At 36.0% G+C, this 22,462-nt stretch overlaps 1 protein-coding gene across 3 annotated transcripts in view; it reads right to left on the reverse strand.

Moving 5' to 3' along the window:
- LOC140335957 (multidrug resistance-associated protein 1-like) overlaps positions 1 to 22,462 on the reverse strand; it is a 75,622-nt gene that overhangs the window by 24,814 nt on the left and 28,346 nt on the right. For all 3 annotated transcript variants that reach the window (XM_072418972.1, XM_072418973.1, XM_072418971.1), the window contains exons 6-18: positions 22,134 to 22,195; positions 20,019 to 20,150; positions 16,541 to 16,768; positions 14,703 to 14,880; positions 13,367 to 13,528; positions 12,015 to 12,107; positions 10,040 to 10,243; positions 7,183 to 7,329; positions 4,844 to 4,931; positions 3,358 to 3,427; positions 2,432 to 2,558; positions 1,653 to 1,829; positions 769 to 936 (exon numbers count right to left, since the gene is read on the reverse strand). In XM_072418972.1, coding sequence (XP_072275073.1) covers positions 769 to 936; positions 1,653 to 1,829; positions 2,432 to 2,558; positions 3,358 to 3,427; positions 4,844 to 4,931; positions 7,183 to 7,329; positions 10,040 to 10,243; positions 12,015 to 12,107; positions 13,367 to 13,528; positions 14,703 to 14,880; positions 16,541 to 16,768; positions 20,019 to 20,150; positions 22,134 to 22,195 — 1,836 coding nt within the window. The remainder of the gene's footprint in view (positions 1 to 768; positions 937 to 1,652; positions 1,830 to 2,431; positions 2,559 to 3,357; positions 3,428 to 4,843; positions 4,932 to 7,182; positions 7,330 to 10,039; positions 10,244 to 12,014; positions 12,108 to 13,366; positions 13,529 to 14,702; positions 14,881 to 16,540; positions 16,769 to 20,018; positions 20,151 to 22,133; positions 22,196 to 22,462) is intronic.

A 22,462-nucleotide genomic window follows, 5' to 3' on the forward strand; every position in this document is an offset into this window, starting at 1 on the left:
CCGGGATACCTAGGTCAGGGATCCCGGGAGGCTCTTGGGCGGAATTGAAGGTAAGTGTGTTTTTATTTTGTTTTTTGCTTTTTTGAGCATAGTTCCTCTAAGTCTCCTAAATGTTTTTTTGACAAACAAAGGAGGATTTTATCAGTGGCTTATGTTTAAAAAAAATTCTTGACAGCATGTTAGAATTGTATTAATTTTACAAAATAAAATAGATATTATTCTATAGAGTTATGTATGACTAAGAGAAACGTAATATGATATATATGATTTGATTGTTTAGGTCTGAAAAGGCACATGGAACAGCAAAACCTTTGCATATGGCATTATCCAAGCTGTTAAAAGACCAGCTACACAAGGATGTAAATCTAAGATTAAAATGAACATAAGTTATAAATGCTATCTTTGTAATATTTCCTGATTAGGGCACGAATAGGAGAAAGAACATTACATTGTTTATAACAGTCAAATATCAATATATTTAAAATTATTCAAGAGACTGATAACGCTGGAGCATTCTATTTCCCCAATTTACTCTCAACTAGTGGCCACATACACACACACACTTTTTAACTATACTTTGTATTTTGTTAATAAACACATTCTTTCTACGCAACAACAAAAGTACTTTTGGTCCTTAGCTGCTTCTCATCCTAAATGGTATCTTCTCCAGTTCTTTGTATTTAGTCACTAAGTTTTTAAGGATAGCGTTCTCACGAGTTACCCTATTAAGCAAAGCAATGCATATTGTTTATATGATGTAGTACTCACCTTATCTTTAAGTAGGCCTTTAGGCCCAATGACCTTTTCAAAAATGTGCTTTCCAACATGAGCATCTACAGCAGATAGTGGATCATCCAATAAGTAGACATCAGCATTGCAATAAACAGCCCGGGCAAGACTCACTCTTTGCTTCTGACCTCCAGATAAGTTCACACCCTAGCCAAAATAAACACAAATCATTTTACAAGGTTAAATGTTGAATACTATTAATAGGCTTTATAATTATCTACACTGACTAAAGCTGACACTAAAGGATGTCACCTACTGTGATTACTTATTCTGCATAATTATGTTAGCTCTTCTAACTTCAGCCTTCTAATCATGTGCAAGCAAAATGTTTGGGTATTCTTTGCAAAGTATGTTCATACCACTTTTATTAAGCCAAGAGAATCATCATTTGCAGAGTGAAAATTTACTTTAGCAACCAGCCTAAACCCTATTTACATATTGCTCTGCAAGTGACAGTTTCGTTAGGTGGATGCCCATATGGTCATACAATCATTAAAAATGAAACATATGAGCCATAAATGAAATTCCCCCACCTACTAGATTGTAAGCTCTTCGGGGCAGGGTCTTCTCCTCCTGTATCACTGTCTGTATTAGTCTGTCATTTGCAATCCCTATTTAATGTACAGCGCTGCGTAATATGTTGGCGCTATATAAATCCTGTTTATTAATAATAATAATAATAATAATAATAATAATAAATATAATGATCAGAAAGAAACTGGACATTTTCAGATCGTAATTTCAGATTAAGCGATATTCAAAGTTAAAGTCTCTTTTAAACCTGTTTATTTTTACAAAAAGATAAATTAAAGTACATCATTGTATGTGTCATTTTATAGTAGGGGGAAAAAAAAAAAAGTTACCTTCTCCCCAATTTCTGTTCTGTCCCCTGATGGCAAGATCTCCAGATCTGGCAACAGAGCACAGGCTTCCAGAACTTTCTTGTACACTGGTTCTTTGCGTTCTCTACCAAACAGAATATTGTCTTTAAGAGAGGCATTCTGAATCCACGCTTGTTGAGGAACGTAGGCAACACCACCCTGATAACAGAAGCAATTTAAAAGAGAAGTCTGCCCAAAAACATGCAAAATGTCAGTATAATAGATAGGTTTGCTGAAGTTACTACTTGAGCATTTAGTGTAATACCACCATTTTTTTTAATACCATGCAATGTTACTGCAGCTCCATTGGGTGTCACTTGGGTGTCAGTATAAACTTAAGGGGCTCTATGATATTACAAAATATTGACATCCATCACACTTCATGCAGTGAAAGCATAAGAAAAAGGGTTTGAGTTCTTTCAAAAGTGAAAAAGGACAGGAATGACCTAAATGACAGTCAAAATACAGGTGGGTGGCAAGGAGGTGTCAAAGCAAGCTAGAGGTATGAAATAATAATTTCACAAACTGGCTATACAGTGTAGTAAAGTTGCTTGAATGACAAATATGGCTAAATTTTGTACCTTTTGCAACAGGGTACATATGCATAAATTTTAAGTCTAATACGCTGGAGTTCCACTTTAAATCTAAAGTCAGAATCATGATGATTTAAGATGTTAAGCTTTAGTGCAATGCTTTCATGTTCAGAAGAAGATAAAATATATTTTGTATGGAAAGACATCATCTATTGTATACAGCCTTACCTTCATTGCTACAAATCCATCCTTCTTTTCCATTTCTCCCAGCAATGCTGATAGCAAAGATGACTTTCCACAGCCTACTTGGCCAACCACTGCAACCAGGGAGCCCTCTGGAATTGTAAGGTTTATTCTGGAAGAAAGAACAAATTCTGTTTACAAATTCTGCTTCTAAAATGCTATCAGTATAATTCAATCTTCAATCCCTGAAAACCGAAATATTCAGAATATTAATATATAGAGTGGACATCTCCAGCAGGATCACGGAATCTGAGGAATTAAAGGAAATTTTTGATAATTTTCAGTTTAGTTCTGCTTTAACTTTGGGCTCAGACAACGCTAGCTAGGCCCAAGTGTGTAAAATGGGATTACACAAATCCAAAATGTTTAATTGAAATTCTTTTTGAAACAGTGTTTACTAAAGTCCATCAGCACACATTACAAAAGGAGTCCCTGACGGATGCACATGACTATTATAATATAAATGCTTCAATTTAGCCATTTGTGTGGAAACTCACAAAACTCTAACAGAAAACACTAACAGTTGGGAGAATCTGAGTACAGATTTTGGATATAAAATATATTATTAAAATAGGTGTGAATAAGGTCTGTACCTTACCTTCATGAAGTTAAATACCTTCTGGTAGCAATAAGCTCCAAGCATAAAAAATGGATCTAAGCATAACATTTTAGGTTAGGTCTTCATCTGATATAAATGCAATTATATTTTAAAGTGGACCTATCACCAACATTTTCCAAGATAGAATGGGAGCACAGAGCCTCCTGAGATACCCACATCTTGCAACCCAGAAGGCTTCTGGTTGTTACTTTTGGGCATGCACAGAAGGGGCTTTTCCTTCAATGGGGGAAAAAGGGCAGTACAAAATATTCACATAAGTACAACAGCAAACAGAAGAAGAAGAAAAACTTACTCTTTAAGCGAGGGGGGATCACTCTTGGACCAGGAGAATGTGGCATTTCTCATATCAATGCATCCATGACCTAAGAGGCATACAGTAACAAATAATAACTGAATCCAAAGCATCTAGTACTGAAAGGCTACAGTGCAACTGCTAAGCCATCAACCTTCCCCTTAATTGCATTTGTCATTGTGTCAGCAATACATCTTGGAATGTTTGAGGAAATCCATACTTGTATGGGCTCATGTGAAAACTACCTATTTCATGCCCATCAAGCCAGTCAACCATTTTTAACCTCCCTACCGGTCTAATTCCGAGCAAACTTCCATGCAAAAAGTGGTACAATTTTTTGTCTGGAAATGTATCCTTCATTGTAGGCTATAATTCTTAGGCATAAGTCACCGATATTTAATACATTTATTACTTTTAATAATAAACTTTAAATACCAAAACACAAAAATCTGTTAAAAATAAAAAAAATATTTACACATGTTATGTAAGTGTACAGTAGCATGTATATTATATATATATATATATATATATATATACACACATATATATATATATATATATATAAAATTATACATTTTTGATGAATATTTCTTTGTTTTAGACTCATTACAGCTATTTTGTATTAAATCCAATACATAATTTTTTTAATTGCTCGTCGATCCGCCCGCTGGCACTGACGTCACCAGGAAACGCTGGAGATTGTTGCTGCATTCGCCGGCTGGAGATCGAGGAGGAAGGACGTGTCCCCGGGACCTGCAGGCACCAGCAGGGTGACGGGAGGCGACAACCGAGCAAGGTAAGAGGTTTTTTTTTTTTTTTAGTTTAAAGCTACCCCAAGTGTGACTCGGGATTACCCCCGCCACACTTGGGATTACCGCTAGGGGGGTTATTAGTTTGAGCTGCTGTGCTCTCATTTCAGAAAGGTTAACGTTGAGTTTTCAGAAGGTTTCAGAAGTGGCAGTCTTTATTTGGAAATACAAATTTGCTTTGTTAATTGTGAATCTATCCAGATTACTGTAGTTCACAGTTATGCAATGTATATGTACATATGACTAGCACCAGTCTTTGTGAGTTGAAAATAGTGTAGAGATAAAGTATTTCCAGTTATTTGTGTCTTTGACCAGACTAATTTGGATTACCTAGTAATAGGTAGGATGGGTAGGGACTTTCTGTTTCTGTGATACTTGAAAAAACTGTGGGTCGTGGTTGTCAAAGGTTTTTTAAAAAAAAAGAACTAGTCAATGTTATTCATATTTAATTCATCACATTTAAGTAGATGTTTTCTTATAATGTTTTATAGTTTGTAAACATCTTTACACGTTTAGTTCAATGAGACAAGTTATTACTAGATAGATTACGACCTAGATAAATAAGAAACATTGACAGATATTTTTCTTTGTACTGATTCTTTGTCTGTACCTCACTTCATGTTTTTGCCTAGATCATGGAACCTAAATAACCCTAAGAGTAGAAAAATCACACTTACCATTTTTCTGGGGCTCTCTGATTATGCTGTCTGGTTCAAGCTCCTCGTGAGATAAAAAAACTCTCAGACGCTTTAAAGACACACTTGCCTGAAAATATAATATTTGTAAAAAATGTCACATTTATTTTTTTTTTTAGTTTTTATATAAATACACACACTTCTTGAAATAAACACACCATATTAAAAAGAATACAGTCCACTACAAGACAAAAAAGATTAGGTCTCAAACAATGCTAAGCAGAGTATCTATAATTCAATTTCATACACATTTCTACAGGTTACAGTGTTTGTAAGAAACTCTTTAACTTTAGAAGTCTAATATATCATACCCAAGTACAGTATGTTTTCCTTGACATAATTACATAATCCATTGTTTCCAGTTGGGTTAATGTATTATTCGCCCAACTAGAAATATAGCTTAGAGGAAGGGAAAGATATACAGTTTACAGAAACGTGTCAGTATACAGCAAACACACACACAGAAGTTTGCAGTGAGCAAGCTGCTCATGCGTTTTAAAGCCAATCATACTGAATGAAGTTCAGATACACCTCTGAGTATTAAACTGAGTGAATTCTGTGAAAGCTTTTGTTTGTATTTATACGTTTTTTATATCAAACTAACTTTAACGATACCTCTCAATATGCCATTGCACTTTTGAGTTGGTTCCAATACAGTTAGGTCCATAAATATTTTAGACAGACAACTTTTTTTCCTATTTTGGTTCTGTACATTAGCACAATTCATTTTAAATAAAACAACTCAGCGGCAGTTGAACTGCAGACTTTCAGCTTTATTTTAGTTGGTTGAATAAAAAGATTGCATAAAAATGTGAGGAACTAAAGCATTTTTAACACAATCATTTCATTTCAGGGGGACAAAAGTAATTGGACAAATGACTCAATGGCTATTTCATGGGCTGGTGTGGGCAATTCCTTCGTTATGTCATTATCAATTAAGCGGATAAAAGGCCTGGAGTTGATTTGAGGGGGGTGCTTGTATGTGGAAGACAACATGCAGTCAAAGGAGCTCTCCATGCAAAATCTACAGTTTGCTACATCATGAGAAAATCAAAGCACTGGTGAACTCAGCAACGCCAAAGGACCTGGACGTCCATGGAAGACAACAGTGGTGGATAATCGAAGAATCATTTCCATGGTGAAGAGAAACCCCTTCACAACAGCCAACCAAGTGGAACTGAAAGCCGCTGCAGTAAAGGCCTGGCAGAGCATTAAAAGGAGGAAACCCAGCATCTGGTGATGTCCATAAATTCAAGATTACAGGCTGCCATTGCCAGCAAAGTTTTCAACCAAGTATTTGAAATGAACATTTTATTTTTCCAGCTTTTTAATTTGTCCCTGAAATGAAGTGATTGTGTAAAAAAAGGCTTTAGTTACTCACTTATTTGTGCAATCTTTTTGTTCAACCCACTGAATTAAAGCTGAAAAGTCTGCAGTTCCAACTGCATCCGAGTTGTTTTATTTAAAATTAATTGTGGTAATGTACAGAACCAAATTTAGAAAAAAAGTTGTCTGTTTATGTACCTATGTGTTTTAATAAATTGACCAGATCTTTTGCTGGAGTAGAAAGAATAAGGATTCAGATAAGTCTTCGACTGATTGTTGTCTTTCTTCAGCACTGCAGACAACTAATATATTTTCTCATTAGTGCCACAGGTGTTTTAATATAGGAACTGTGAAATGTCTGTGTAAAAAATCAACTTTATTATCAGTAGTCTAATGTACAAAGCCTGAGTATAGTACATATGCCTAATTGTCCTTCTGTTTCAAGTTGGGTGAATTAATTCTTTTAACAACATAAAGAATAGCATGGGCAACTTGATGGAAACTTTGCACAAACTGTTACACTGTTCTATAGCAAAACAGGAAATTAATGTTATTTTCCATCAATTCCTAACAATTCAGGAGAAGAAATCATTTATGTGTGGGATCTGCTAGCCTCAACCTGGCAGTCTGTTGCTGGGCATTTACTAAAAGTTTATTTGCATGTTGCATTGTTGCATGTTGAGTGCATTTAGGAAGCCCATTATCTTGAAAGAGCACCCTAACATACCACAACAGACCAATTATTGGACCTGCAGCATTTTTCCCAGTAACTCACGCTGCAACACAAGGTATTGTGTTACCACAACAAATGGCACCAGAATGTGTGTAATGGCACCAGAATGCATGCGAGTGTGTATTTCCATGTCTTAACGCACTTCAGTGGTGTGTAACAGCTCTTGAACACATTAGGTTATTCACATGTACCCTATAATATTGAATGCTAAAACCCCAACTTTGGGTTGGAAGATTCTTTAACAAGCTGTAAAATTACTTACCTGAACCATACTGCTAATAACCATAGGGAGCATATTTAATGGGAACCGAAGGATGTTAAATAATGCCAAAGAAACAAATGCCTTTTCTGCATCTAAAACATTGCTTGGATCAATCAGGACATATACAGAAAAGGTGGACAGGGCAACCTTAAAAGAAGAAAAAATGAAAATATAATTTACCAGATATGATACAGAACTTGGTGAAGCTCAAACTAACAGTAAGACCTATGACTAAACACTGAATGGAAAAGACATTTAGAAGGTCTGCTGAATGCTAGAAAATGTGCATGGGTCTAAAAAAGACAAACTGAAGAAGCAAGGCAAAAAGGTGTTTTTATGAATTCACATACACTTTTGAGTAGATAATGGCAATTTCTGCAATCAGTTAGTACCCCTGCCTCACAGAGGCCCTGCCCCCAGCACAGCTCAGAAATGAACAAATGCTGTAATATATATGTATTACATACCTATACATAGTAATACTTACCTTTCTGACCTGGTAAAAAAATAAAATACTTCCCCTAGCCGCTCTCTTCGCTCCTCCAATGACCTATTATTGACTTCCTCACTCATAACCCCATCACACGCACGGATACAAGACCTTTCTAGAGCTGCCCCAACTCTCTGGAATGGTCTTCCCCGTCCTATTCGGCTTGCTCCTACTTTCTGCGCCTTCAACGCTTCAACCTCACCTATCCGTCTTCTTTTGTCTCTTAAACTCTCACTACTTCCCACCATTCCATATCTCCTCTGCTATTATGTGCAACTCTCCCATCTACTAGATTGTAAGCTCTTCTGTCTGTCACCTGCAACCCCTATTTAATGTACAGCACTTCGTAATATGTTGGCACTATAAAAATCCTGTTTAATAATAATAAAAATTTAGAACAACTGACAATATGAGCTAAATTAGCAGCTGGAACAGCCAACAAAAATATTCCCTGCCAAAAGTTTGTTATATTGAAAAAGGTTCACCCAGAAGATACTCACAAACACAGGTAGATTCCCCAAGATACCGGAGACTAATGTCTGGTCAAGTTGAACCCAGTGTATTTATGTGTTTACTTGTAGATTTGTTACTGCCATTGTAAAAAGGGGTTGATGTGCATGGTGAGATGTGGTATAGATTGTTAAAAATTAATAAATCAATAAGGCATTTTGTTTTTTATGTATCTGTTTAGGAATTTGCTTTTTTACATTACTACACAAAATACATAGTCTGGAAACATATTACACACAATTAGCTTGAAACATTTTTTTTCATGATTATGAAGCAGTATTACTAGAATGGATTTATTTTCCAAGTATGTTGCTCTTCTATAAAACATGCAGCCGTATACAAGCGTACTTGCAGGTTGAGATTTCACAGATAGGATACATTCCTGCCCTTCCCCTGTTTTATTCCGCCTGTCTTTACTCATCATTCTATTGTAAACATGAACTTAGTCCAAGTGTATTTTCCATTTAGGATGTTCCACATATAAACACCTGTGAATGGAACAATACATATTTTATCCTAACGTGGTCATATCGTATTAGCTTCTCCAAAACAGCTAATCTTATTTTCAGTTACATGAAAAGGAGGAAAAGACAAGTACACAGTTCTCAGTCACCCATCTACCATAAAAAGTGAGGGTTTCCAGAGAAGAATCCTATTGTGTGACAGAAGTCAACTCTGTAACCTACAAAACCAGTTTAAAAGGGGTACAGCAGATGTGCTCTAATTTAAAAAGGCAAAACATTTAATATTCAAAAAAAAAAAATGAATACCAAAGGAAAGTTTAGCTACATATACATAGTTAGGTTGAAAAAAAGACATGCGCCAATCAAGCTTAACCACTAGAGAAACAAACATATCTCAGATAGAAACCCGATAGACATAGCTGATACACAGAAAGGCAAAAAACACTTATAAAAGCTTAATTCAACTTGTTCAAACAGGGGAAAATATTCCTTCCTGATCCCGTGAGGCAATCAGATGTTCCGTGGATCACAAGTCACTGTTTTTACTTTAAAGCATACCTAAACTCAGAATTTTCACTTTACATAAAAGGGTATACAAGGGTAGAAAGAGTTCCGGATGGCATGGGAGCAAGTCAAGGCCAGATGTGGGGGGATCTGCAGAAGTCAATTTTATGTTTAAAGGACAGTTCCATTCACGTGTGACCTTTTGTCTCAAATAGAAAGCAACTTTTAAATGGTACAGAATACCAAGCCAATAGTAAGATATAGATCGCCATCCTCGAGTAACTCCTTTTTAATAAATGCAAGGATTAATATGTATAGTATCAAAGATTAGTATATCATTTTATGATTTATATATGCAAGACAAGCATTTTACATCAGCACCTTAGATTCCTGCTGCATAAACATGACGGTATTTGCATTGCTCTCATTTGTTCCTTCGGATTCCTAGAGAAATGTATATCATCATGCAAATATTTTCTCCTAAAAGCCTTTTTTATACATCATTCTTACCATCTGGACCCAGCTACTACCAGTCCCTAGCTTAAATTCTGTCCATTGGTGTTCCAGCTTTACCTTGATGTTTGCTGCATAGCATGTCCAGATACTATACTCGTTTGCTCAACTCCTAAAATCCACATACCCGTGAGTATTCATACACGGTGTGTCAAAGTGAAAGGCAGTTGTTAGTCAGCCTCTACACTAATATGCTGCTCCTGCAAAATGTTGCCGAAATATAATTTTACATCGCAAAAAAATAGCTCAGCATATATGCAAACTTCTATCCTCATCATGCCTTTATCCAAAAGATACTATAAAACAGAAAAATAAAAGCACATACCAAGCTGCCAAATAAGATAACAGAGATGTAAATTAAAATATAATAACATACCAGAAAAGGTGCGCAAACCCAGGTAAATGTTCCCACTGCAGAGAGGTAGGCAGATTTTTTCAGCACTTTAAGCTCCTCCTGTCGGATTCCAAGCACTTTTTCTTTGAAGGCCAATTCCCAGGCATAGAGCTTTAACACTTTAATGCCATTTAATATCTCATTCATCAGCTTAATCCTGTTGTCTTTGCACTTCATCTGTACCACCTAAAGAAAAGTCCATTGTTCAAGGGTTTATTGTACAGTTAACTAATACACACACATAATATATACACACACACACACATATACCAATACAGGATAGACATAGGGGATTGGTGCTCAAGTCTTATATCTCAAAAGGTTTAGGTAAAAGTGACTGACATATCTCAGAACTTTGGATTTTGCTGGCCTATAGCCGTTATGTAATGCTTAATGCTAAGGAAATAATGTGAGAAGTCTAATAAAATTCTTGACCCCAATGCAGAACTAGTTTTAAAGCTACACGATCAGGCAGGTCATTATTGCAGGAATAGACAAGCAATGTCCCTTCTGCAAAAATCTTTCCTACCTACCTGATCAGCCAGTGTTTATGGCGAAAAAGCTGAGATGTGCATCCCAGGATACCCAGCATTCCTGACTTTCTCTGCACATGCTGAGAATGAACTACCACATACCTGCACGGGAATTACGTCATTCCAGACTAACCAATCAAGATGGCCAAAAATACCAAATTAAGCAAAAAAAAAAAAAAAAAACATCCACAAGAGGGAGGCAAGATGAGAACAGATGTTGGTTCGTACAGTTAAGTTTAGCAGTGGAACTTTTCATACTGCATAGAGTTCTCCTTTTTCCATTTTGCCTGGCACTTGGGCTCAAGCAGCTCCACTGTCATCCGCTTAAAAGTGTTGAAAATTGAGGAGAGCGGGAAACTAAAGCTTAGTACATAATAGAAAAAAATTGTTTTTTTGGGGGAGGTCCCCTTCCCTTCCATCCTAACTCTCAAAATGTATCATCCTTTTTTTTTTCTTACATTTTTAGAAAGAGGCGTTATCTGATTTCACGCCTGCGCAGTGCAAGATTGGGTGACGTGAGGAAGAACTTGATAAAAGAAGAGCAGGGTGACACTGGATAGAAAAGCAATCGTTTGAAAGAAGAGGGAAGCCTCGCTCTTTGCTTGATTTGTCATCTGTAAATGTCCCACTTTAAATGGATATAGTCATAGGGGGCACATGTGAACTTAGGCTGAATTCACACAGGCGGTAAGGTTGCGTTTGCCACATTTCCTGCTTTCTAACACCAGCAACCACTAATGCTTGACCTAACTGCTAGACCTGAAAGTCCAGCAGTTACTGCCCGTTACCAAACCCAGTTGGCTTGCAGTTGCTAGTAGCCACCCTGGAGCAGTAAATGCCAGTTTTTACTGATCTAACCTTAACTTGTCACACCACCATATTACAGGTGATTATACTCTTAAAAAAAAACATGGCAGGCTAAGAAGTTGGGTCAAAATACACAGGCACTGGGGCATACAAATAAACATGGAAAATGGGACATACCGTTATTAGGGGCATTAGAAATTTGGAACAAAGTATGGGGAGGTATGGCATTAGCAATCAGAAACACTAAACTTGTTATGTCTTGCCCCACCCACCCGGCATTGGCTTCCCCCACCCCTAGCTGAAAAACTTTTCTGGGGAAAACACTGCAATGTTCATTATTTATTCTGCACTTCATTGCAACTTTCTGATCCTGCCATGGAACGTGTACCTGTGTTAAAGATCTTAGCATTTATACGAAGTCAACAAGTAGCATTTTTTAAATCACATGTGTAATACAAATATGTTCTGTCAAATTGCTGCTGTTTGTATTTATGGATCTATATGAGCTACATCAACATTGCTGTTTTGATGAAGCACGGTTATGAAAATATGCCTGCTGCAGATTCTGCTGTCATTTATTCATAGCTTAAACATATCAGTATTTTGAAACAACAAACCTGATATTTCTTTGTCTTCATTGCTATCACAGCATTTACAGGCACCAACAGTATCATGACAGCAACCCCTGCTAGCACAGAGGGACCCAGGTTCTAAAAACAAAATTATGAAAAGAAATGATCAAGGACGGCACCATTTCTAAATATCTAGTTTGGATGCTACATTAGTTATTGCTATGCTATACTAGTTATTAAGAATCCATTATTCTCAAAATGATATTTAATACTAAAAGGATTACGGTGTTCTCAAAAGTTAGCTAACAGCAGTCCCAGCTAGTGTACTTGTAAAACATTGTTTTTAATATTAGCAGTAGGTTCATTTTCCTCCCTCCTTTAGGTCAAAGCACAAATAATATGAATGGTTTAGAAAAGACAAAAAGTGAGATTTCAATTGGTCATTTACCTTTTGATGCCCTGCCCTAAAATATTTATTATTATTATTATTTATATATTATCAGGTCCCAGACCATTTTTTGTGTAACTGCTTATCACACCTTTTTTCTCAGTAGAAATACACTAAATTATTAAATGTAAACATAATAAAATCATCCTTTTTTGTAATTTTACAAAATATGAGATTGTCATCTATTTATTCGAAACAAACATGTCAAATAGTAACAATACTAGAAAGGCAATATTGTCCACAGATGGTACTATATGTACTCTTTGCAGGTCATCAGTTAGCGTTTTCCATGTATAATGGCTCTAACATTATTTCTCGCACTCCAGCGTGTGCATCAGTACCAAACACATATGATGACATTGTTGTTATTGTATTGTAGGAGCACAGATGTAGGTAAAAAGAAGTACAGAGAGAAAAAGGAGTGGGAAAAAGCCATCTCTCCCACACGATCATGATGTCTGTCAAACAATTCCATGCATGCACACGTTTTTACCTGTAGGTCCATTCACGTCATTGCATTTTTTTTTCATAAATGCTGGGGAAGCGTGAATGTAAAGTCGGCATTCAGTGCATTTCTGTGACATCACAAAGATTACAGTACTATGTATAGTACAAAGATACCCAGCAATTGACTCAATTTACGAATCGTTAATTAATAAAACATATTTATAGAACACTATGTCTGGAATTATTTGCAGAATAACTCAACCTATTCAATTCTGGTGTTTCAGCCACATTCATTGCAATGAAGTGCATAAAGTTGAGCATGTGGGACCAGGGATTATAAAAACACACACAAAGGGACCCCAAACAGAGGTAGAGACATTTTCTTTTTCAGAAGTACTTCAAAAACAAAAAAATCATACTTAAGGATTTAATTATAAAGCTGTAAAACTATAACTGGAAAAAAACACAGGTTCATTTAAAAAGACTTAGGATATACATTTACCTCCCACAATAAGTACAGGGCCAATACAACTTGAAGTGGTGCTGACCAAATCATATTTATATAAGTGGCCAAATCCATAAATCTCTGGGCATCTACAGACATCAGGTTCACAATTTCTCCAATAGTGGATGTGCGACGTGCAGAGTTACTGATTACCAGGGCCTAGGAGAAAGATGCAAAACCTATTAAAATTATATAGTTAAAAAAAATTATTGAAGTAAATAACAGTATTTTGTGAGTTTGTCAACTTCAGTTTCTACTGCCTGCTATCAGTAAAAGCATTGATTAAGTCCCCTTTAGAGACTAGAAAAATCCTAGTATGCATTATAGTAAACTCTTGTTCCGGACTTTAGTTATGCTTTATTGCTACACTTTAATTCAACTGACAAAATGAAATCGCTTACAAGAAAGTGCTAAAGAAAAAAAAATTAAAGCAGTGTTTCTCAACCAGGGTCCCATATGATGGTGGAGGTTCCTTGAGCAATGAGCAATTTGTGACCCACCAAAGCAAGAGGCATCCTTCCCCGTGACCACCATGCTACGTAAAGATTAATATAAGTTTCCCTGAAAACTGTAGCATTATTTCAAGGGCTGATTTAATGTATTACCCCCATAGCGGTCTAATTCTGTCCAAATTTCCATGCAAAAAGCATTACATTTTTTTTTGCATGGAAATTTATTTTACATTGTAGGCTATAATTCTTAGGCAAAACTCCACAAAATATGTCCAGTAGTTAATAGATTTAATTAATATAACTTATTAAAAAAAATGGTTAAAAAATTGTTAAAATTGTAATATAACTATACAGTAGCATATATAATATATATTATATATGTATTGGACTTCTTTGTATTGGACTCAATACAGTTATCTGTATTGAATCCAATACAAAATGATTTGCATTTTCCGCCAGCATCCGCACCAATGTCAGGGGAAACCCCGTAGATCTTGGCTCGTCACTTCGCGCCTGGAGATCGGAGGGAGAACGTGTCCCCAGGACCTACGGGGACCAGAAGGATGACAGGGGACGACAATGGAGCAAGGTAAGTGGGGTTTTTCTTAGCTTAAAGCGACCAACAGTGTGAATCGGGATTACCGCTTTTTGCAAGTAAAATCCACCCTGAGTCACACTTTGGATTACCACTAGGGGGGTTAAATAACAATACCAATATAAAAACTAAAAAGAAATCATGATTCCTATAAAATTATGAAAAAAGAAGAAAAATGACAACATTGCAAAATTAAAGAATAAAAAACTCAAAACTATAGTACTGAAAAGAGAATGACATCACAGTTTAGTAAATAAATAGGAAAACGCTAAGAAGAACATCGTACTTTACGGTAGACAACTCCAATGATTGCCGTTTTCAGCCTCAATCCTGTAACAAAACAGATGTGGAAATACTTGTGCAAAATGAGTGTTTGCAGGCAGGCACAGAAGAAAAGAAGCCCAGTGTAAAGGTATCCCTGCCAGTCTGGGGCATTCTTGTCTCTCACAAACTTTATCAGTAATCTATCGGGAAAAAAAAAGAACTTATTAAACGATGCATCCAGTATGGAAATAATGCATTATTCAAAACATTTGAAGCTGCAAAGATCACTATTCTGTTTTAAAAATATATGTAAATGAATCACATTAAGTCACCTAAAGGTATTTGTATGCTCAAAAAAATATCAGCAAACTATTTTCATACTGGGCCCCCTATAGATATTTTAAATTGCATAATCTTTCCCCCGCTGACATCGTCCAAGATAAATCTGCTAAAACAACTGACAAGGGGAATTTATAGAAGTTTTACGAAAAATTACACACATTGGCCCTGTTTCTTCAAAGCTCTCCAAGGCTAGAGAACATGGACTATCATGGGTAAATCAGCAAACTTGGAATGCATTAAAGCATTTGCCAACTAGGAGCAAATGATTTTTCTGAAATCCATTCCAGGTTTGCTGCATCACCCAGGTTCCTAGTACAGTCTATCTTCTGAAGCCTTTATAAGCTTTATTAAATAATTGTAATAACTCCCATTAATTTAAACCACTTTAATCACAAGGCAATAAAAAAAACAGGAGTATTCTAAGAGATCATTCTGAATTGCACTTCAGGCTCCACACTGTACTCTGTATTTTGTGAATGAAAATATATCTGTTAATGTTGCCATTGCTAGTTTATTTCGGAAAATCTATGTTTTCTTGTTGTCCGGCCTCAAATCGTTCTGAGCCTCAGATCTGCAACAAAATCAGAATTCGTCATCTCTATACCTGTGACACGTAAGTACCTCAGAAGGCCATACCAGGGAACTAAATCTAAATCTGAAAATGAAGGGTCAGACATCATGGTGAATAGTAACTGCACACAGTGTTCAGCAGAGGAGTGAACAAAAGTATCCACAACAAAAATTGGATCATAAACCACTCCTTTATGATGACTAACTTTACCCTCCATCTTTCAGCTATGAAATACCAAGTCTTCACTAAGGATCCAATAGTTTATTTAAATAACTGTGATTAGAATCAAAAATCTAAAGAACTTTGCAGGAATACAAGAACCAAACCAAAGACAAACAAAAAGGTACAGGAGGTAGAGGGTAGATGTATTGAATTACTGCATTTTGACAGGAGAAATACACACTAAAAGACATGAACTAATCTCCTTTCACTGTCAAGTTACAGGATGCAGAGAAATAACATGTATTTACTTTGTATTATATTTAATGTGTGTATTGAGTATATCAGGAGTTCAGCTTTAAGAAAACACTTAATGAACCTCTAGGTAAAACATAATCAACGTAAAGTGAACCTTCAGGGAAAGAAATATGTAAGCTGCCGTTGCTGAAACTTTAAATGGCACAACATCCCACTTTCATGGGTTACGGATTGAGCATGTAGCCTGTAAAGTAGTCAAAAAACTGACCCTGAACAAACATGCAGGACAGTAATTAAGTATTCAAGGATCATTAAGAATAAAAAATCTGGGACCCTGCACATTTAAAAAAAAAAACAGATACATTTAATCATTAAATTGTTTTCTCCATAGGATCACTTTAAAACTAACCATATATTAACCTAAAATATCATAAGCTATGCTGTAAAGAAATCTGAAATCTGTGACACTTACATCTATATAGACCTCTACACAAATCATTAATAGTCAACCATTCTCATCAAATGCTTACTTTAATATTTCTGGCCCTGAAAACATCAAAATATCATGAATGATTTTGAAGAAGCTGCTCATGAAGAAATAGGGGCCAAAGGTTTTATACAAAGCTTTGAATAACGATGGCTGCACATCTTTGGCAGGTGTCTTCACGATCAAAGCTTCTGCTTCTTCCCTGATTTCATCATTTGGCTCACTTTGTTTATCGGCTTTCTTTGGGGAATACGTCATTTTAAAAGGTTGTCTGTAAAGCAAACAAAGTAAGTTATGCCAATATCCACCATACAACAATTGAAGGTACAAAACATTAAAACAATTACTTTCAACAATTTAATAGACAGAATTCACAAAACACACACACATATACACACATATACACACACACACACATATATATATATATATATATATATATATATATATATATAATACATACTGACATTAATATATAATAGGTAACTTAAGAGTAGTTACCGGAACAAGAAGGGAGATAAAATCTTCCAATGTGCACACTTGTAGCAAGTGAAGGATTAGCACTTTGGGAAATGTATTATAATAAAATAGGTATCACAGTAGGCATCCACATATGCAGCGGCCAGTCACTAGAGCTATTGAAGTAAGAATAGAAACTGGGTACATGCTCTCTATACCTGGCTATTGTAACAAGCATTTTCCTTTCCCCATCAGTGAAAGCACCCGGGGAACAAAAGGAAGGAAGGATAACCAGAAGATAGGGTTACCGTACAAGTGAACCGGTAAAAAATGCAGTAATGACTGCAAAATGAATATACTGAAAATACTCCATGCTTTCCCCTTATTAGAAACAAAACAGAGCTTAAAAAATAGTAAAGTTAATTTGTAAAAGACGTAAACTATAGTCATGGGAAAAAAGAAAAAACACTCGCTCTTTCAATGCCAAGGTTTTACATTTTGGGTCATTTGTTCCTTAGCATGTTCGAAAATTTTTAAAGCAGATCTAAACTGGAAAAATAAAAAAATCACACTTACCTTTAATCCCACAGGTCCCTCGATGGCGCTGGTCTTTCCCACGATCCCGTACTGCGTCAGCCTGGAATTCCTCTTCGCTGCGCCCGGAGCCGCCATCTTCGGCCTTCTCTTCCAGGCTTCTTTCTTTGTCACCCAATCCTGTGTAGGTGAGATTGGATGATGTAGCTGCTAGTAAGGGGGGGGGGGATCTCACTGTGCATGCGTGAGTTCGGTATCTCTTTCCCCTAGGAGGAAAAATGCCCGGATCAGGGCATGCGCAGAAGGAGCAGCCTGAGCCGCCCAGGATGCATGTTGTATCAGGAGGCTCTGCGCTACCATTAAGTCTTGATCGCCGCTGCAATCAGGACTTAAAAAATTATGAGTTTAGGTACGCTTTAAATTTAACTTCAGATGTAAAACAACACACATAAGATCCCACTGTGTCATCTATCATCTAACAAAAATGAAGCCAAAACGGAGATGCCATGTGTGAAAAACTTGCAATGATACAATAGCTTGTGGAGCCCTCTTTCTCAGTAAGACAAAGAAGTAATCATGTTCTGTATGACTTTGTCTCTCACATCATTGTCAAGGAATTATGGCCCACTGTTTTTTGCAACATTACTTCAGTTCTAAAGTTTGCAAGATCCACTTCTGGGAGGATTGGCAATTGTCTCAAACGTCTTCTATTTGTGAATAAACTTGCTCACTTTAGAATGTTGGACTTCAGATTTTTTGGAAATGGCCTTATAACCCTTCCCAGATTGATGGGCAGCAACATTTGCTGCTTTAGGATATTGCTAATGTCTTTATTCCTTGGCATGGTCTTAAAATTACATGAATGTTCTAGATCAGCAAACTTTTTTTTTTTTTTTTTTTTTAAAGGTGGTTACACTAGCTGGTAATTAAATAATTCAGTGCATTTGATTAGCACCAACTAGTTGCTACTTACCCTCCTAATTCCTTTGTATGCATGTTAGGAGTAAACATAATTTTTGACACTTTTCTTTTACAGAAATACTGACATGATGTAATATGTTAGGAGTTGTCATTCTATTTACTTTAATTTAAGATCTGCTAAGGACTGGATGATTTTTGTATTTTGTTCTGACACATATAACCTTAGCATTGAAAGAAGGTGAACTTTCTTCTTGATGTGACTGTATATGAAAATGTCCTCGGAATCCATCATTTCTTGTATAATAAAATTTTTGTTTACACCTTGCAGCTGGAAAAGTAAGTGCACACACACTTCCACAGCTAGATGTACATAGGACATTAAATGATTTTGTTATCAAACATTTTTTTAAACTGACATGTTTTCATGAATGTGACTCAAAAGAGATTGAATTTATTGTTATGCCATTAGCTTTACATTGGATTATTCCTCTTCATTCGGTGCATTTTAAACTACTAGTAAACACGCCATCCCAAACTACAGCATGAAACACACTGAAAGTTATCGGTCTAATAAGCACAAGCTTTAATGACACAAAATAGACTTTTAAAGTAGCGCAAAGCTTGCCAGCCTAAACCCCAGCAAGCTGCATCTGAATGAAACATCATCATAAACATCAAACTTCATTTTTTACTAATATCTTAAGTGCTATTTTGTTTTTTTATATTAGTATACATCAATAAGCATTTCTTAATGTTCAGCAGATAGGTAGATTTTGAAAACTGTGCAACAAATGCTACAGCATAAAAGATAGGCATGTCTGTCTCAACCACATACAACAATGTCGGACAAATATTAACATGTAAACACTTAATATAAATATTAATATGAGTAGTTTATTTACTATTGCAATATATTATAATTATATATATATCCCCCAACACACAGTCATAAGACCACTTTTAAAATGTTTTATATAAAAACATGGAATCCTATTTCCTGGCTTGTAACACATGTGATCTTGATCACATTGTAATAAAATAAATGACCGATCAATGGGTTCTACTCATTGCTATCTTATGAAAGGTCTTACCAGGTAAAAAAAAAAAAAAATACATCAGTTTCATGGCTAATGCAGATTTGTAGCTGTAGGTTAAGTTGCATATAAATTGACATCCCAAACTTACAAGAATATTTTCCTAATATTTTATTACATTTCTGCAAGTCTGGGAAATATGAGTATGGCATTTGCACACTGGGAGTGACAGTGTGCAATATTTTATAAAAATACCCATTTGCCATAATGGGTGGTAAACCTGGAAGGAGGCAGCACAACTATTTTTAAGTTAAAGTACTATAGGGAATGTAAAATTCACCTGCCCAGTGTGTCTGGGATCAGATCCTCATTATTGTTCGATGCTCTGACATTTATTCGAATATTCTCTTCTGTAATTCTCAATGGAAAATGGTTTGTGAATGAGCCATTACTGCCGAAGTACAAGGGCTTTATGAACAGGCACGGATCAATCATGGACTGTTTAATTATTTATGCTGACAATACTGAAAATGACCAGCACAGCTTAGGCCTAAATCATGGACATGAACTTACTTTTTAGCTTTGAGGTACTCTTTTTCCCAATTTTTGGCCAGGACAGGCACTACTTCCACTGAGGTGTCATCTTTGTTAAGTGACCATAAATCCTTATTTTCCAGGGGCCTCTTGTACCCTTCAACCATCATCCTGAAAAAAAAATATATTTATATATAAAAAAAAGATACATTTTTATATTTGTTAGTGCTCATGCACAAAACTGCCTGCATCATACCTGGGATTTATTAAAAATAAATCATATGCAACAGATGAAAATCAGCATTAAGCAATATGCCATCTCTAATGGAGAAAGCTCTGTTGAATTCACTTACTACAAAGACCGATTTTAAATCTTTACGCGTAGGTCTATGGCATTATTTTGATTTGCTGATTATATCATTCAGAATTACCTGACAGATGAATTTGGCCTCTTTGTGACCCATTTCAAGCAGGTTTTGGGAATGCAAAAGAAGTATGAATTGAACAAATCCCCAATGAAACCGACCCCAACAGTGAAAATATTTTTCAGATTTACTTTGCCAGATATTCACAGTATCAATCAGCAAAAATCATTTTTGGCAGTCTTTTTACAAACATGCAGAATGCATAGTAGCACTAACTGACCATAAAATTATAACTTTATCCTTTTATTAATTGTTGGAGTGCATAAATAGCAGATTAAAAAAAAATAAAAAACAAAAAAACACAGCTCCGAGTAAGAAACATTATATTTTTCAACCTAATTTTCAAGTTAGGAAACCCCCCTATTAATAAGAGTTATTTTCTATACACAAACTGTCACAATTGTGGAGAAAGTGGATTTTTTTTTGTTTTTGTATTGTAGAGCACTCTTTGCCACCTTTGTTCCTAGGAATGCAGTGGGGGGGACTGAGAAATATTACTATACCTAAACCTTGCAGTGTTCTCCCCAGACCCTTTTAGCTGGGCACACCACCCGGCACTTTCTGGCACTTATTTCGACCCAAATTTTCAGTAACCACCCAAAAACAGCCGGGAGGTCACTGTGATCACTGAAGATTTGGGTCGAAATACAGCGGCTGTCACCCGCCTAAAAAATATTCTGGTTTGAACACTGCCTTGTTAGTAGGCCAAAAGTCATTAGCCTACCTGTACCTCTAAATATGAACCCGTTTACTAATACAAGGCAAATTATTAGAAAAACTGAAAACAGAATCATTAGCATTTAAAAATGTCCAGTAGTTGTTAATTAAGGGCAAAATCTTCCTGAAGCCCCTAGGAATGCTTTTCTTATTTTTCTCGAGTTACTAAGAGCTAGGGAAATTTCACTCTCCATTTTGGGAAAAAAAAAAACTGGGCTAAAAATTCCCTAAAAAAAGTGGTATATTATTTTTATGATTTTATTTTATGGTTTTGAGACATAAATATCCTTTTTGATGGGAAAAAAAATACATTTATATATTATATAAAAATGTAGGTTTTGGAATATCAACCAAGTCCAATTAAACGAGCAATAAAGACTTGACATCCTATTACTTTTTTCAATGTGTTGTCAAGAAGATGCCAAGAAGGTAAATGTTTCCTTAACCTCTTGGGCGGTTACCCTGAACCTAGTTCGGAGTAAAAAAAACTTACTGAAAGCGTTTACCCTGAACTAGGCTCAGGGTAGCTAAAAATAGAATCAAGCGTTGCTTTGGCTGCGGCGCAAAAATCAAATCCCTGTACAGTGCAATGCCATACAGCACCGTTCTGATCTATGGAGAGGGGAGGGGGAAAACGACAGAGCAGCACCCTGCTGCACGCTCTCCCCCTTCCCTTGCATTAGGATCGCTCGTTGTTCAACGTTCGTGGATCCGCCAGGACAGATCCACGGACGATGAACGACACGGGCTGTACACACGCCAGATTCTTGCCCAATATCCGGCGAGAAAAATTTGACGTGTGTATGTAGCTTTAAGTAAGTACCCTATAGTGTAAGTACCCTATTAGTGGCTGGGTTAATGCCTTTGCCGGCATCTTTAGATTTTCAGATATCAGTTGTTAAGACTTTGTAAAAACAATCACTGTACAATCATGTAAAAAAATAAGGTATACAGTTGTTTGGTAATAGTGTGGAGGTTATTTAAAGATCTGCACTGCTTTAATTCAACTTACCTACTTATCCACCAGAAGGTAATCTTGGAGAGAAAAGAAGCGCTCGACTCTGGACAAGGATTCTAGAAAAAAGAAATAAAGCCTTAATCCTGGGGCCATTCTTTTTTTCTTTGAAACTGTGAACAGTCACAGCTGCAAACACTCACTATAGTTTCATATAAACAAATGTTATTAAACCTATTTTCTCCTTTTATCAACCAAAAAACTAAACTTGTGACTAATACCAGTGCTTTACTAATTCAGTTGGTAATAAAAATAATTAACATATACAAGAAATTTAAATCATAAACACTTTGAGCATTTGCCTGTGCTCACACACAGTGGAATAC

This window comes from Pyxicephalus adspersus, chromosome 7, assembly GCF_032062135.1.
Source record: "Pyxicephalus adspersus chromosome 7, UCB_Pads_2.0, whole genome shotgun sequence".
Classification (NCBI taxonomy): Eukaryota; Metazoa; Chordata; class Amphibia; order Anura; family Pyxicephalidae; genus Pyxicephalus; species Pyxicephalus adspersus.